Source organism: Peromyscus eremicus, chromosome 17 (genome assembly GCF_949786415.1).
Source record: "Peromyscus eremicus chromosome 17, PerEre_H2_v1, whole genome shotgun sequence".
Taxonomy (NCBI): domain Eukaryota; kingdom Metazoa; phylum Chordata; class Mammalia; order Rodentia; family Cricetidae; genus Peromyscus; species Peromyscus eremicus.
The window spans coordinates 56,149,925-56,166,304 of NC_081433.1; the positions used below are offsets into that span (position 1 = coordinate 56,149,925).

Here is a 16,380-nt window from a genome sequence, read left to right on the forward strand (position 1 = left end):
AAGGCTGGAAAATTTAAGAAATTTGCCCAAGGCACTATAATCTCTAATTGGTGAAGCTGATTTTTCAATCTGGAGGGTATGGGACCAGAGTCCTTACTATTAGGCACTTACAAGTCGATAATATCAAACACAAAAGACTAATATGCACTAACAAGCTACTACTACTACTACTACTAGTTACTACTACTACTACTACACATACACACACACACACACACACACACACACACACACACACACACCCTAATCTAATCTTGATGCCACTTTGTTGACACTGCCCAATGTTGAATGACAATTCATTTTCTACCGTTTCCTTAAATGGTCAGAGACTACTTTGAACTAAGTCCCAACATGAGGATGAAGGCATAGGTTTGAGAGTACAGTGGTCGCAAATAAACTCAGACATGGAAGTTGTGGTTTGTTTTTTTTTTAATCAAATAAAAATGGTTGACTCTACACCAATCATAAGGGACACTCACAAATAAATAAGAGCATGCAAGAATAACTGGGGAGTTATCTGTAGCTTTCGCTCTTTGTCTATGAACCATCAACCCTTCTCCATTTAACAATTCAGCTCATTAAAATTAAGGAGAATGCTGTTTCATGCTCTAAAGGGATTCTGCCAGAGGGCTAAGAACTGTCACCCCTGCAGTATAGGACAAAAGCTTGGCTCTGTGCGTGTCTCTGTTGTCAAAGCATAAATCCTTCTACATCCTCCAAGGGAGTGTTACTTCCTAAGAGGAAAGTGGCAATGTTGACAAATGAATCCTCGGGGAGCACTTCAGCCACTGCAGTACAGGCAGCCGTGGAGCTGAAAGTTGCAGGTGCTCAAATCAGAAGCTGAAAGACACTGAATCAGCTTTAAAGTAGTGTCTTTCCCCAGCTCAGAGTCCACAAAGAACCCAGACGCACCTCAGTTTACCCTCGGAGGAATCATTTTTACTGGGAAGTGTAAACAGCAGTCGCCAATGTCAGCAGTGGGCAGCAGGCCATTCCGGGGTTGAGGGCTTCCCCGGAGTGGGAAGCCCCAGCAGCAAAAGCATTGTGCACCTGAGTTCCCCTTCCTCTCAACACAAGGACAGGCCATCGGCTAAAAATACTCCACAAAAGGAAAACTCGCGACCCTAAAGATGTATGAGAAACAGGAAAGAGGAGGCAGGAGAAATCTTAGCGGCACCAAGGGGACTGTTCCATATGAGGTCACTGATGTTTTCATCTATGACCCAAAATAACCCATCAGGAAACCAGAAGGCAGTTCAAGAGAAAATATCAAAAGGTTAAATTGAATTTAAGAACAAGAATGTCAATGAAAATACTGAATCCAGGAAATTCTTGGTTCTATGTCCAAAAACACTGTATAATTAAGAAGAGCAAATTACAATATTGAATCCAAATGAATAAGTCTGTGAACTCAGGGACCCAATAAAATTACAGCAGGCTTCCTATCTACCCATTGCTTCCTTTAACGTTGCCCAGTGTAAAATAAGGACACACATGCTCAGTAGATCAGAAGGAGGAGGAAGCGTCTTTCTAATGCACGTCTCAGAGGTGGGAGTCATTTTGATTTTGGCAATGATCAAAGGCAGATAAGTGAATAGGAAGATGGCTCTGTAGGTTAAGAGCCAGTTGAACAAGCATGAGTTTAAATCCCTAGCACTCTCCTTAAAACCCAGGTGCAGCAGCACATCTGTTTCCCTAGTAGTACTGGGAGGGGTGCAAACAGGAGGATCCCTTGAGGTCACTGTCTACTGGCCTCATCAAACTAAGGAGCTCCAGGTTCAGTGACAACCTGATTTCAAAATATAACATGGAGAGCAATAAGTGGAGATACCTGCTTTCAAATTTGGCCTCCACATAAGTCCACTTACCCAAATGAACACATGGACAACACAGACACATCTTCCACACATGTCCATACACCCACATGAACACATATGCAAAACGTACGTACAGAATAGGGCTCATTCTGGTGTTTGTTGAGGGGGTGACTCTGCAATTATTATAAAACCATTATACTTCTAAAAGAAGTCCCTGTTAATCATTGTACTGATACTATTAGTACAAATGAGACTGTCACAAATAATGTGTAAAGGCACCCTCTCCAGTGCCTGTAATGGAGAACTAGACAAACTTAACTAACATGATTTTATAGGTCTCAAAATGATCTTAAAACCATGTGAGGGATGCAAGTGATAAAAATTTTCACAGATCCCGTGATAGTTAAGCTTGACTCAATCTGGAATCAACTAACAGGCAAGCAGCTGGGCCTTCCTGTGAGGGGTTTACTTGATAAAAATTATGTGGAGTGGGAAGACCCACCTTAAACATGGGTGACATCTTCCAGTGGCATCTCAGGTAAGAGGAGACGGAAGAAGGAACGTGTGCTTCATGCCTGCTTGCCTTCACGCTTAATGGCAATTCCTTCTACTCTATTGCTGCTTTAATCCTTTCCTGATCCCAAATCCCGGCTCCTTCAGGCTTCCAGTGTAGATTGAAGACCTGCACCTCTCAAGGAATTTTCCAGACCTTTGACGCTAGATTGAGACTGCTAAGGCAACCAGTCTTATATTTTTGGTTGTTTATATTTATATTTGGTGTTTGTATACTTAACAGCTGAGCTATCCCTCCAGCCCGGCACCCAGTCTTGTGAAGTAAGCAACTACTGGATTCTTGGCCTTTCCAGTGTGAGACAGCTGTTGACGGATTTCCAGTTGTTGGATTTCCAGTGTGAGACAGCTGTTGTTGGATTACCCAGACTGGATCGTGTAAGCCAGTCTAATTCACAATGTCTGTTAATCCTATCGGTTCTAGTCCTCTAAGAACTGTAACACAGACTGCAGTAGCAGGAATGTGGTGACTGCCATGATGAACTAAGGCTCGGGAACTATTTTGTTAAAGGAATAGGGAAGTGCTTGATTCATTGAGCTAGAGAAGCTTTTAAATGCGGGAAGAAGGGTTTAATGGGGGAGTCTAGTGGGAGCTTGAAGACAGTAATGCTGAGAGAAAGAAGGACAGAGGAGGCCTGACTCACGCAAAGAGGGACACGGACTCTATCGCGACCTTGGATAGGAGCCATTTGTGTGACATTTGAGCCAAGAACCTGGCTTCATTCTGTCCACATCCTGAGATACGACGTGAAGGTAAATTTAAAGATCATGGACTGATTTGTTTGGCAGAAGAAATTTTAAGGCAGAATGATATTCAAGCTAGCGCTGAAGAAACAATTGTAATTCACAGATCAACACTATTGTAAAGAGGCTTTCCACACTACACTTTGACAACTGGCCTGTGTTTCCTCAGGATCAACACACGGGAGCTGATACAGCTGGGGTGGGGGCCAGCTGCATCCCAGTCTGGCAGCACAACGTGGCAATATCTTAAGAGTCACCCATGCAGTACTGGTTTTGAAGGCATGAAGGCTCTAAGATCGAGGGGGTCATGAAGAGCAGCTGGGGCCAGGCTCTGGGTGGCAGAGCTGAAGTCTCCACAAAGAGACCCTGAGAGGTTATTGTATGGAGCTGTGAAGGTGAAGCCTAAGCTGCAGAAGAGACCCCAAAATATTGGAGAGTCCAGAACCATGGGACATCCATCCAAGAGAACCTCAGCTGTGGAATAGAGCCAACCTAGCCTTAAGAGAGAAACTGTGAAGCTGGGTGGTGGTGGCACACACCTTTAATCCCAGCACTCGGGAGGCAGAGCCAGGTGGATCTCTGTGAGGTCAAGGCCAGCCTGGTCTACAGAGCGAGATCCAGGACAGGCATCAAAACTACACAAAGAAACCCTGTCTGAAAAAAACAAAAAACGAGAGAGAGAGAGAGAGAGAGAGAGAGAGAGAGAGAGAGAGAGAGAGAGAGAGACTTTGGCTGCTGTAGGTAGCCCAGCTGGAGGAATATGACTACCCCAACTATTTGCTGCACAGATTACAATCTCAAATAGTCTGCCTTAAAGATACAGGATTTGGTGTTTACCCTGCCAGAGTTTGGTTTTACACTAGTATGATTGTTTTATCCAAAATTTTCCCTTTTAAAATAAGAATGTTATTACATGCCAGAAGTATACAGGTTTTTATTTTCTAGGAGTTCATAGTGAAAAGAATTTTCCTCAGTGAACTATGGGATAAACCGAACCATGCCTCCCTAAGCTACTTTCGTCAGAGAATTTTAACCACAGCCAACAAAAAAGAAAACTAATCCAGCTTCGCACTGAGATGATAAGATAAGCAGAGAAAGGGACTGAGGAGGAAGGAAGCAGGGTCACTTTGGCTCTGAAATCAAACTAACTAGCCACAGTCCTCTCTTAGGGCATTTGGTTTGGTTTAGTACTGGAGACGGAACCTAGGGGTTCACCCATGCTAGGCAAGTGTTTTACCACAGAGCTATTATCACCCAGCCCTCATTTTTAGATTTTAAAAGTTGAATTATGAAACGGTGTGCTCCATGCAAGGTACATGCACATGAGTTACGGCGCTGCTAGAGTTTGTCACCCTTAAAAACATCATTTTGGCTTTCCCTCAGCTGCCGCCATGGTGCTCAGTACTTCTGAGGAAGCGAAGGCTGCGTTTGAGTGAGGCCCTCACTTCGCCCCGGGCGACTAGCATGTGCCTGCAGTCATCAACATGGCCTCCGTCTCTGAGCTGGCCGGCATCTACTCTGCCCTCATCCTGCACGAGGACAAGATGAGGGTCGTGGAGGACAAGATCAGCGCCCTCATCAAAGCAGCTGGTGTCAGTGTTGGACCTTTCTGGCCTGGCTTGTTTGCAAAGGCCCTGACCAGTGTCAGCACTGGAAGCATCATCTGCAACCTACGGGCTGGTGGGCCCACTCCAGCTGCTGGAGCCTCACCAGTAGGTGGTCTGGCCGTCTCCACCGCTGCTTCCCCAGCTGAGGAGAAGAAGGTGGAAGCAAAGAAGGCAGAGTTTGAGGAATCTGATGATTACATGGGCTTTGGTCTATTTGACTAAATCTTTTGTTAACATGTCCAATAAAAAGCTGAAACTGGCCAGGCGGTGGTGGCGCACGCCTTTAATCCCAGCACTCGGGAGGCAGAGCCAGGCGGATCTCTGTGAGTTCGAGGCCAGCCTGGGCTACCAAGTTAGTTCCAGGAAAGGCGCAAAGCTACACAGAGAAACCCTGTCTCGAAAAACAAAACAAAACAAAACAAACAAAAAAAAAAGCTGAAACTGTTTTTTAAAAATGCACACAAAAAAGCCTTCATTTTGAAATTTGGTCCTCAGTGCTATAGTGTTGAGAGGTGCCTGGGCCACATGGCTTCACTGTCATGGAAAGATTCATGTTTTCCTCACGAGAGTGAGTTAGTTCTAGTTCTCTTGGGAAGGGTTCTGCTACTAAAAGAGCAGATTGAGAGATGGCAAGATATCAGTTGGTGGAGGTGCTTGCCGCCAGGGACCCATGAGGTGGAGGTGACAACTGACTCCCGAAAATTGTGCTCTGACCTCCACCCGAGAATCGTGGCACTTGCCATGTACACATAATCAATCAATCAACAAATAAATAAATGTTTAAAATTAAAAAGCATGAGCTCGGCTTCCTCAGCTCTTTTGTGGCCCCTTTGCCCTGCACAATATTATAACTCAACTTGTTACCCTCATCAGAAGCCAGGCAAATGCCAGCACCATGCCCTTTAACTTCTAGAATCGTGAAACAAACTAAAATTCTTTCCCAGGGAGAATGGGCACAGCAATAACACTGGGGGGGGGGGGGGGCAAGACCCTTCCACTCTCATGATGTCCAAACAAAGGCATAATATCTGATCCCATCACCTAGCACATACGCAGACTCTGACATGTCATTATTTAGCTGCTCTGAGTTTGCTTCCTCATCTATGCCTGGTCATCTCTGTCCCTCAGGAAAGAGCAAATGGAAATATGAGAATATATTAAAGCTAACCATGTATGCTGTTTGCATGCCTGTAATTCCAGCACTTAGAGGCTGAGGCAGGGAGATTACAAATTCAAGAAAAACCCTGTCTGAGTCAAGGGGAAGGTGACTGTTGTTGGATTTATGCTTGTCTCTATTTTTGTTATCATTCTTTTCTCTAAGGTGTATGTGGGTATGCATATATGTGTGTACATATGTATGTGTGTATACTTGCAGGTGAAGAAGACCAGAGGTCAACGTAGAACGTTTTCTTCAATCACTCTGTTCCTTATGTTTTTGTTACAGGATCTCTCACTGAACTTGGAGCTTACTAAACTGGGTAGACGGACTGGCCAGTAATCCCCAGGGATCTTTTGTATCTACCTCCCTGGTGCTAGGACTATGGGCACATGCCACCATGCCCAGCTTTTTCACATGGGTTCCAGGTATCCAAACCCAAGCCTCATGCCTGTACCTCAAACATTTTCCTGACTATGCCAATTTGCTTGGTCCTATTTTCAATATTTTTTAAGACACTGATAGCAAGTTAAGGAAACAGAGTGAGGCCTGGATTCAAGGAGATGCTGCTTTGTGTTCTGATGAAAAGTTTGCAGACAAGTACGCATATTCTTAAGGAGAGACGTTAACTCCATCTTTAAGTCTCTGGAAGAGGACTTAACCTTCTGCTTAGTGACAATTCAAGAATCTTGATGTTCTTAATCATTCTCATGTAACAAATGTTTACTTCTACAATCATGGGTCCCTTATCCAGGGACACATTCCAGAAAAGCCTCACAGGGTGACTTCATTTTTGTAGAAACATCATATCGTGTACTTGCACAAGCTAAAACAGCTACACCATTGCTACGGACAGAATTCAATGGTGCCATCATCACACACACAGCTTGTCATTCGCCCACAGATCATGCTGTGGCATTTAACTACACCTGTCATGCTAAGCACCATCCTTGGAGCCAGGAGTCCAGTGATAGGAAGCAAAGCCTTGCATTCAATGGGCTCATGCTCTGGGAAGAGGAGCAAACAACTAAAACCTACACAGGAGTTGGGGAGATGGCTCAGTCAGTAAAACACCTGCCTTGAAGGTGTGAGGATCCAAACAAAACTAAGAAACTATCACCATTACCCCAGAATCATGAAGTCGCTTTGTGTTCATCGACCGCTCCTGAGCATGACGCCTGCCCTGGAGTGTGGTTGCTACACCCAGTATTGCTCCATGGAAGAAAACATTATTTTTGTTGTTGTTGTTATGGTTTGGTATTTTTGTTTGTTTGGTTTTTGTTTTATTTTGAAAGGGAGAGAGAACATGTGCATGTGTGTAGTGCATGCCACCATACTTGGTTTTATGTATTTAATTATTCTTATTACATTCATTTATTTTTAAGTTTGTTCATACAATATATTTGGATTATAGTATTTCACCTCTGCTAAATCTTCCTGGATCCTCCTCTACCTTCCTACAATCTACCCTCATATTCTTTCACCCTTGCTATGGGACACTAGAATCTCCTAGTTCAAACCACATCTCAAAAAGTTCCTTACTGTCCCTCTCAAATACTCCCCAAAATAAGCCAGGTGGTAGTGGTACATGCCTCTAATCCCAGCACTTAGGAGGCAGAGGCAGGCAAATCTCTGAGTTCAAGGTCAGCCAGTTCTACAGAGCTAGTTGTAGGGTAGCCAAGGCTACATGAAGAAACCCTATCTCAAAAAAAACAAAACTATCAAAAATTTTCCCCATCCTGCATTGAAGTGATCATGGCCTTGACTCCTGCTTACTGCCTTCCCAATACTAGAGTTATTCAACATTGCCTGTCAAGTTCTTTGCAAATGTGTATGTGTGTGTGTGTATGTGTGTGTATGTGTGTATATGTGTGTGTGTGTGTGTGTGTGTGTGTGTGTGTGTGGTATGGTATGCACATGCATGTGTGTCCCATAGCAAGGGAAGTTCAAGTGCCCTTGCAGCTGGGAAACATGTGCTGAACTTGTGAAGCAGGAAGAAGGCTGGGAGAGGAGGGGCTGGGTGCTCAAAGCACAGCTTCCCAATGGGGCTCAGCACTCTCACTAAGAGACGATTGGACCTCCAAGGTTCAGCTTGCCTTAGAACATTCTAAAGCAGCGATCTGGAGGGTTTGGGCACGGGGGACTCTTCAGGTTCTCTATGTATTTGGGATGTTTAGCTCAGGTGTCGGCCCATAGGGACTAGGGGATTCCCTGGGGTAATTCAGAGTGAAGGCCTTCCATTTTCCAAAGACCCCTAGAGAATATTCACTCAAGTCAGCAACCTGCCAAACATATGCTCATAGCTTGGTTAGGTCCACAATTGACTCATACACCAGTTCCTTCCATTCTCACATCACAGCCTGCATGGAGACAAGCTGTGCATTCCCATAGCCTGGATTCTTCCTCCTTAACGAGTACTTCTGGGAAAATATCCTAATTAACCAGCTTAATCTATATCCCTGGAAGTGATCTGTGACTTCTGATATGAAATATTAAAAACCTCAAGAAAAACTATAAATTGATATAATTGTCTCTGTCATTCTATAAAATGCATAATTAAAAATTAACACAGCTTGACTATATAGGAAGAGTAGGCAGGGTTTATAATCCATGTATCAGGAAATAATTACCCACTGAGAGTCCATTCAGCAAGGCTGCTGCAGCCTGACATCTGGTGTATTTTATGGCACATATCATCAGGCAGTAAGATCATCTCTAAGAAGGATGGCTCCCATAAAAGACATAGGTCAGCTTAATGATAATATGCTTGGGGACAGGAGGCACACCAAGCTTACCACCGAGTCTTCTTCAGAAGAGGGAGGCGGAGCAAGGGGTCCAGTTAGCTGAGATATTTTATTCCTTTCATTTTTAAAACAATCTGGGGAAGGAAGGGCACAACACTAGTACTTATTAAGTCCAGGGAGGGGGAAACGAGTATCTGTTGTCTTTCTCTGTGCTTTTCTGTAGGAAAAAAAAAATCCAAGAAGAGAGAACATGTTTGGAGGGTGGGAAATGCTTCATTTAACATTTCTTGCAAAATGTGTTAAATTGGGTAGGAGGCCTATAATTACTTCTTCACAGTGCTGTTTGCCAGTTTGAGAAGCAGTTCTCCTGAACTCATCCTCAGAGTTTGTTCTGTTTTATTAATACTGGGGAACCAACCAGGGTGCTGTCAAATGCTTTCTGGTTTATCTATCACATACTTCCTCCCTTATTCCATTGCTACACTATCAGGTGGAATCTGGTTCCCAGAAATACTTCCCGAAAAATAGAGGACTAAGACACTGTTTATCTTCAAGGAAAACTGGCTATGTGTCTCTGCTTCCTTCAGATCTCTGCCAGTATCCAAGATGGTTGGAGTCAGTCTTTATATAGTCCTTTTCCTTCTTAATATGTTTTTGGCATAGACAGGTAACAATATTTGGTTCTTATATGTCTATAAAAGACAACTGACAGTCGTACTAAGTCTAGCCCAAGACAAGGTACATTGTCATCCAGTAACACAGCTGAGTTGTGCTCCAGGGAATGAAAAAGAGATGGAATCTGTAAGTTCAAGAACTCATATTTTTACCCAATAATGTTTATCAATCAATTTCATAGCACTCGTGGATATTTCTCTCCTTCAAGAAGGTGGGACAGAGAAGAAGTAGAAAAAGAGGCCGAGGAAGGCATTTTAAGCAACTCAGTAATAAATTGCATGAGAGGTAGCTGCTGTGATGGGATCCCGTAGATTGAATCCTGTGTGCTGACTGACAAGAAATAGTGTACACTATGGCTTCTATTTAAAGAAATGAATACTGCCAAATAAAGCTTAACCTTATCTGGAAGCTTTTCCAGCATAAACCCCAAATCAGCAATACTAGCACACTTAAAAATTCACATTTTTTTCCAGAAGCTTAATTGCCAAATGTGTCACAGGCTATAAAAAGAACGAACATGGAGGCGAAAGCACTGCCTAGCACCCTGCAGATTAAACGGCTGACGTGCAGGGTCCTGACAGACCACACCGATTGCTTGTGGAGCAGGCTAACAAACTGGCGTGCCCACGGGGGATTGCTTTCCTGTTCTTTGCTCTGTGGTCCCATATTCTCCAGTCTAGAAAGTGATAAATTAACCACGTGTGGTGTCACAGACCTGCCAGACACAGCCATGAGCTTACTTTCCCCGAATCTCATCTCTTAACCCTGATGGAGGCACCAGCCCGCTGGGATGAGGGTGGGGGGGTACCATGAGCAGCAGGAAAAAGAGGAAACAAAGTATTGAAGTTAGGGTCAAAACTCATGCTTCTTCCTATATCCTCCACCCATGTACTGGGGGTCACTGAGTGTGGGTGTGCCTAGAGATTGGACCTGCTGTACTGTGATACGTTAATCCATATACATGATTTGTAATGATCCAAGCAGGTTAATCAGCTCATCCATCTTTTGTACATTTATTGCTTCTTTGTGGAGAGAACGTTCAAAATCCTGTTGCAGCCCTTTGTGATTGGTGGAGGGCCATTCAGCCAAGGTAATGCTGGGAGCCTGTCTTTTATTTCAGTGGAGCCTAAATCTCAGTATTCCTGTGGTGGGTGGCCTCATGAATAGTCAGTTTGTTGTTTGTTTATTCACTGTAAAGTTGGGGAGAAGCCCTCTCTTTCTGCCCACATCTCCAAATTGAAAAGTTTCTTTTAATTGTTATCCTAGTTTCTCTACCACTAATAACCTTGGTGCTTAACTCTAAACATCAAAATTCATCTTAAAGACTACCCATCCAGGAGTGCTGGACGCACATAAGGATCTGAGTTCAGATGCCCACACCCATGTGCAAAGCCAGATGCATCTGGGAATGTTTGTGATCCCATAGCTAGGCAAGCAGAGATAGAAGGAACTTTCTGGCTCACTGGCCAGCCTGTCTAACAAAATTTGGGAACTCCAGGTTCAGTGAAAGATGCTATCTCAAAAAGAAAGGTAAACAGCCATTGAACAAGACACTTAATGTTCATTTCTGGCTTATACACAGGCATACATACATGTGCACAGGAACCTAATAAAGATACATTCATATATATATACATATATATATATATATATGAATATATATATCACAAAGGGAGAGAGAGAGACATCACCCATCCATTTAAAGCATTCCTCATTCCTCACCTTTAGGTCAGGCCTCTTTCCTGTATGCCCAGAGTATTGCCTGATTAGTCATTCTTTGCACAAGGTTTGTCCTGTCTTGAAGGTAGTCTATTTCTAAATATGTTTCACCTCACCTAACAGAATACAGGGTTTTCCTATTATGTCAATCATGGTTTATTATTATGTAACTGTTATGCATTATTACCTTGCTGTGGGATGTTCTGTATGGCAAATATGTTGCTGATTGGTCAATAAATAAAACACTGATTGGCCATTGGCTAGGCAAGAAGTATAGGTGGGACAAGGAGAATAAAGCTGGGAAGTGGAAGGCTGAGGCAGAGAGACACTGCCAGCCGCCATGATGAGAAACAGCATGAGAAGATGCCGGTAAGCCACGAGCCATGTGGCAAGGTATAGATTTATAAAAATGGATTAATTTAAGCTGTAAGAACAGTTAGCAAGAAGCCTGCCACGGCCATACAGTTTGTAACCAATATAAGTCTCTGTGTTTACTTGATCGGGTCTGAGTGGCTGTGGGACTGGCGGGTGAGAGAGATTTGCCCTGACTGTGGGCCAGGCAGGAAAACTCTAGTTACATTACCTTGTACCTTAAGCAAATTATTATTCTTCAATAACAGCAGACTTTCCTTTTGAAGGATTAATATTTCACATTTACAGTTTCCTATATTCTTATCCCACAGCAAAGACCCAAATAGCACTGGAAATAAAGATTAACTGGACCCTCTTATGGCACTCATCATCAGAACATAGTTATAATTATATGCAACTAAGGGTCAGAAGTCCTACATTAGACCTTTCATTCTCCTCTTGGTAGCTTTGTGTCCTCAAGCACATGACTGAAATTTCTAAGCTTCAGTGGGGATAAACTGAGGGAAAAATAATAATTCACAGGATTACTGTAAAGATTAATTGAGATAGTGTACATGCTAAGCACTGTGCAGAGGCTGGCTTTTTTTTTTATAAGTATCACTTGAAAATAATTGCTTTTGGCAGAGAGAAGGAAAAGGATTAGCGTTCACTGAGTCCCATGTACCAGGCTCAGTGTTCCTACATTGTCTACCCATGTTAAAATCCATAACTTAGAATGTTACCGAGAGAGATTGGAGCCCGGGGACATTCCAAGGCTGTAAATACCTGCCAGGCCTCCACCCTTGGCTCTCGGAGTGCATGTACACATGCACTTTTAATTTAAATTGGGGGGTTGGATTTGTTTCTGCTGTTGCTGCTGCTGTTGTTTAAGGCAGAATCACACAGATCCGAAGCTGGCCTCAAACACACTATGTAGCTGGGGGTGACTTTGAATTGGACCCATCAGTGCCCACTTTCCGTGGTGTTAGGGACTAAACCGGGGCTTCTTACCAACTAGCATTCGGCCAACTGAGCTACATCCCAAGCCTGACTTAGTCCAGCTACTGTGGACGATCACATCAGAACCAAGAGTAGCTCCGTGCTCCCAACCTCCCCTTTGCTCCTACATTGTGTGGTTTGGGAATGAGGCTCAGACCAGAGAGCAAACACACTTAACTCCCCAGGACCCAAGTCCCCGAGCCAGTTCAGCAACAGCCCCAGTGACTTACTCAGTGACCAGTCTGTTGTAATTTGTTTTTTAGCCCCAGTCAGATCGAGCCTCCTTTGAGACAGGCACCAAGTATTCCTGTGACTAAGAAGCCCGACAAGTGCCCCCCATCCACACATCTGCCAGCACCACACTCCCATCCCAAGGCTTGCCCTTGATGGGTGGATGTCTGCACACCTTCCTCTTGGAATGCTAGCGTTCCCTGCTGAGAGCTCTAATCTGCCATGTCTAAAGATCTGACGCAACATGCTTCCTATCTTATAGCCATCTTCCTGTTTAAAGAGTAGACGCCTAAGACTGAAGTTAGAAACCAGTGTGTGCAGTCCCCACCCTGTGCCGCATGAAATGCGTGACTACCATGGCTTAAGAACCAGACGGTGAACACGCTTTCTTTTCTTTTAGTTTGGCAATCCATGTGCTGTTTCTATTCTGTATGAAGCAATCATTATTGTATGGAGTGCTTAGTAATCTCCACAAGCAACTGTTCTGACCCTGTTACCTCATTTACCTGATAACGTCCAGACTGTTTAGCCATCTCTAAACTTACCCAGTTCCTCCCAGGACTTGCCATCCCACCTCAACCCCTTTCACCCTACCTCACTCCAAGCACGTGGGCATGCAGCACCTGTCTTAGGTAAGTTTCTATTGCTGTAATAAATACCGTGACCAAAAGCAGCTTGGAGAAAAAAATGGTTTATTTCACCTCATAGAGTATAGTTCATCATGGAGGGAATTCAGGGTGGGAACTCAAGACAGGGATGTAGAGGCAAGACGGAAGCAGAGGCCGTAGAGGAACACTGCTTATTGACTTGCTCGGTTTGCTTTCTTATACAACCCAGCAATGGCATGGCCCAGATTTGGCTGGGCTCTCCCACATCAATCATTAATCAAGAAAGGTCCCTCTTATCCCTGGTGTGTGACCTGGCTTTTTGGAGCCCATTACCTATGGTGGGATGACTTGCTAAGCCTTGATGCAGGGGGAGGAACTTGGTCCTGCCTCAGCTGAATGTACCAGGCTTTGCTGACTCCCCGTGTGAGCCATTACCCCTTTGGAGGAGGGGATGGGGATGGACTGGGGTTGAGGAAGGCTGGAGAGGAATGGGAGGAGGGATGAGAGGGGGATCTGTGGTTGGTGTGTAAAATGAATAAAAAATTTTCTTAAATTAAAAAATATATATATATATATGTATGTATATAGAAAAGAAAGGTTCCTCTTCCCAAATAACTTTAGTTTGTGTAAAGGTGATAAGCAAACAAACAAACCACCAAACAAAACAAAGCAAGTCAGAACCTATTTGTGTCACATCATCTCTGCTCCCTCCTGTCAGTGTCCTGGGCCCCGTGAACCCCTTCAGACCACCATGAATTTGCTAAGTCTCTTGGTTTCCTAGAACCTGAAACCCTTCTCCTATCAGAAGCTGACCTTGGCTATTCCGGCTATGAGCAGGCTTTCTCTCCACCCTACAAAATCTCAGGTTTGAAAAGAGCACGGTGTCTCCTGAGCGTCCTGTCTTTGGACAAGCAGACATTAAGCTGGCTTCTTTCCTTTACCTGATAACTGCTAAAAAGCGGAGAATTTCACTTGTATCTTACTCCCAGGAAGTGTAAAGGACCTGACAGTACATATTTATCATGAACCTCGGCTCCAATCCTGGCTCATATTATAGCTTTCCACATTATTTTCTTTTTGACTCACATGTCTTTCTGACTTAATATATTTTTTCTGGCTATGTTGCTTGCATTTTTATTTGGATGGAGGGAGGCAGTAAGAGAAAGCTCCATTCATTCCTAACCATTCCTGGCATAGACAGCCTTTTAGTCCCTGGATGCAAAGTCGGCAAGAAAGACCTTCACATGTTGGGGTTTGTTGTTACAGAAAGAGAGGCCTAGAAGGACTCACAAGTTCTTCTGGCCACCGCTGTCCTGACTCACAGGGACCTCAGCATTGCCTTGTACAATGACAGTGAAGCTTGTTGTTTGAACTGCATGGGCTGATGTGAGTCACTTCTGTGTGGGAGTGTGCTATACAATGCTAGAAGCCCACACGGTGTTTTCCTTCCTTCTTTCCCAAGAAAATGCATCTTTGCTCCAGGCAGAAATATACCCTTTGAAAAAGAAAATATACGAAAGAGTTAAGGAGATGGTTGAGGGCATTAAGTACTTGCTGTAACAAGTGTGAGGACTAGAGTTCAGATCCCCAGCACCCATGTAAATACAAAGTGGGTGTGACAGCACACCTACAACCCAGTGCTTGGGAGGTTAAGATGAGATCCCTAGAGAAGATGACTAGCTAGTTTAAACAAACAAGCCAGCTCTGAGTTCACATGAGAGACCATGGCTTACTATAGAAAGTGGAGAGCAATCATGGGGCACACCCTGCATCAACCCCTAGCATCCACACACATCTCCGCACACACATATAAAGATGTGACCACATATACATGTGCCCCCAAACATGCAGACTGGCTTTCACACACACACACACACACACACACACACACACACACACACATACACATCACATGCATATGCAAAAACATAAAAATAATATTATAAGAACAATGAGCACTTCCTTTCTGAAGGTGAGAGTGGCCTGTCAAGGAGGACGGTCATGTGCCACACTCCAGAAGGCCAGTGAATGATCTGCAGAAGCCCCCTTTGTAGGACCTTCAGACAAAGCCACTGTTCTAATAAATGTTCAACACTGCTTATCAAAAACGTTGAAATCTGAAATGCTCCAAAATCCTAAAGCTTTTTAAACCGTATACTGATGTGACATGAGTATAAAATTTCACAATCCAAAAAGCAGGCTTAAAACAATGTAGTTACTATTCTGGATGATAAAAAAAAAAGCAATCTCCCAGACCTCTATGACTGTAATATATTTTTTCTGTATACGTCCAGATTCCCCCTACATACATACATATGCACACCCACAAAAAGTAATAAAATGGCATGTGTTCAGGACCATATAACAACATCAGGCTCCTCATAATACCCTGTACAAGGTCAGGCTCTATGTACATCACTCAGAGTGTTGTCCTGGCTTGGTTTGATTTTGATTTATTTAGTCACTACTCTAGGATGTAAAGATGCTATTGAAAAGTTGGCTGGGCAGATGGCTCAGTTGGTAAAGTGCCTGACTCAGAAATATGAGAACCTCAATTCAGACATCCGACCCACATTAAAAACTAGGTGTGATCACACACTTCTATAACCTGGGTGCTACAGAGGCAAAGACAGGTGGATTCTCAGCCCAGAGCTCACTGGCCAGCCAATCTAGGTGACTAGTGAGCTCTAGGTTCAGTGAGAAATCCTGTCTCAAAGGATAAGATGGAGGGCTGACAAGACGGCTCAGTAGTTAAGGACGCTTGCTGCCAAGCTGATCAAGCTGAGTTTGATCCCCAGGACCCATATGGTAGAAAGAGAGATCCAACTTCCACAAACTATTAGCTGACCTTTACACACACACACAATACATGCATTTGCATAATAAATAAATGCATTTTTTAAAAAATAAGGTTGAAAGATAGTAGCAGACACTCAACATCAACCTCTGGCCTTCACACACACAAACACACATACATAGATACATACACACACACATAAACACATAGATACACACACATACACACACATAGATACGCACATTCACACACATGCATACATACACACGCATACATATACACATAGATACACACACGCACACACACACATCACATGCACACACAGCAAACGCAAATACAAAAGTATTGCTTAAATCATCAAA

At 43.7% G+C, this 16,380-nt stretch overlaps 2 protein-coding genes across 3 annotated transcripts in view; one reads left to right on the top strand and one right to left on the bottom strand.

Moving 5' to 3' along the window:
• Csgalnact1 (chondroitin sulfate N-acetylgalactosaminyltransferase 1) overlaps positions 1 to 16,380 on the bottom strand; it is a 332,858-nt gene that overhangs the window by 274,445 nt on the left and 42,033 nt on the right. The window lies entirely within an intron of this gene.
• On the top strand, positions 4,616 to 4,960 carry LOC131894291 (large ribosomal subunit protein P1-like). 2 transcript variants are annotated; one of them, XM_059244516.1, is made up of 2 exons: positions 4,616 to 4,684; positions 4,763 to 4,960. In XM_059244516.1, the coding sequence occupies exons 1-2, from the start codon at positions 4,616 to 4,618 to the stop codon at positions 4,958 to 4,960; spliced, it is 267 nt and encodes an 88-aa protein (XP_059100499.1). The 2 variants fall into 2 exon arrangements, with proteins under 2 accessions (XP_059100499.1, XP_059100498.1); XM_059244515.1 differs by having other exon boundaries at positions 4,616 to 4,960.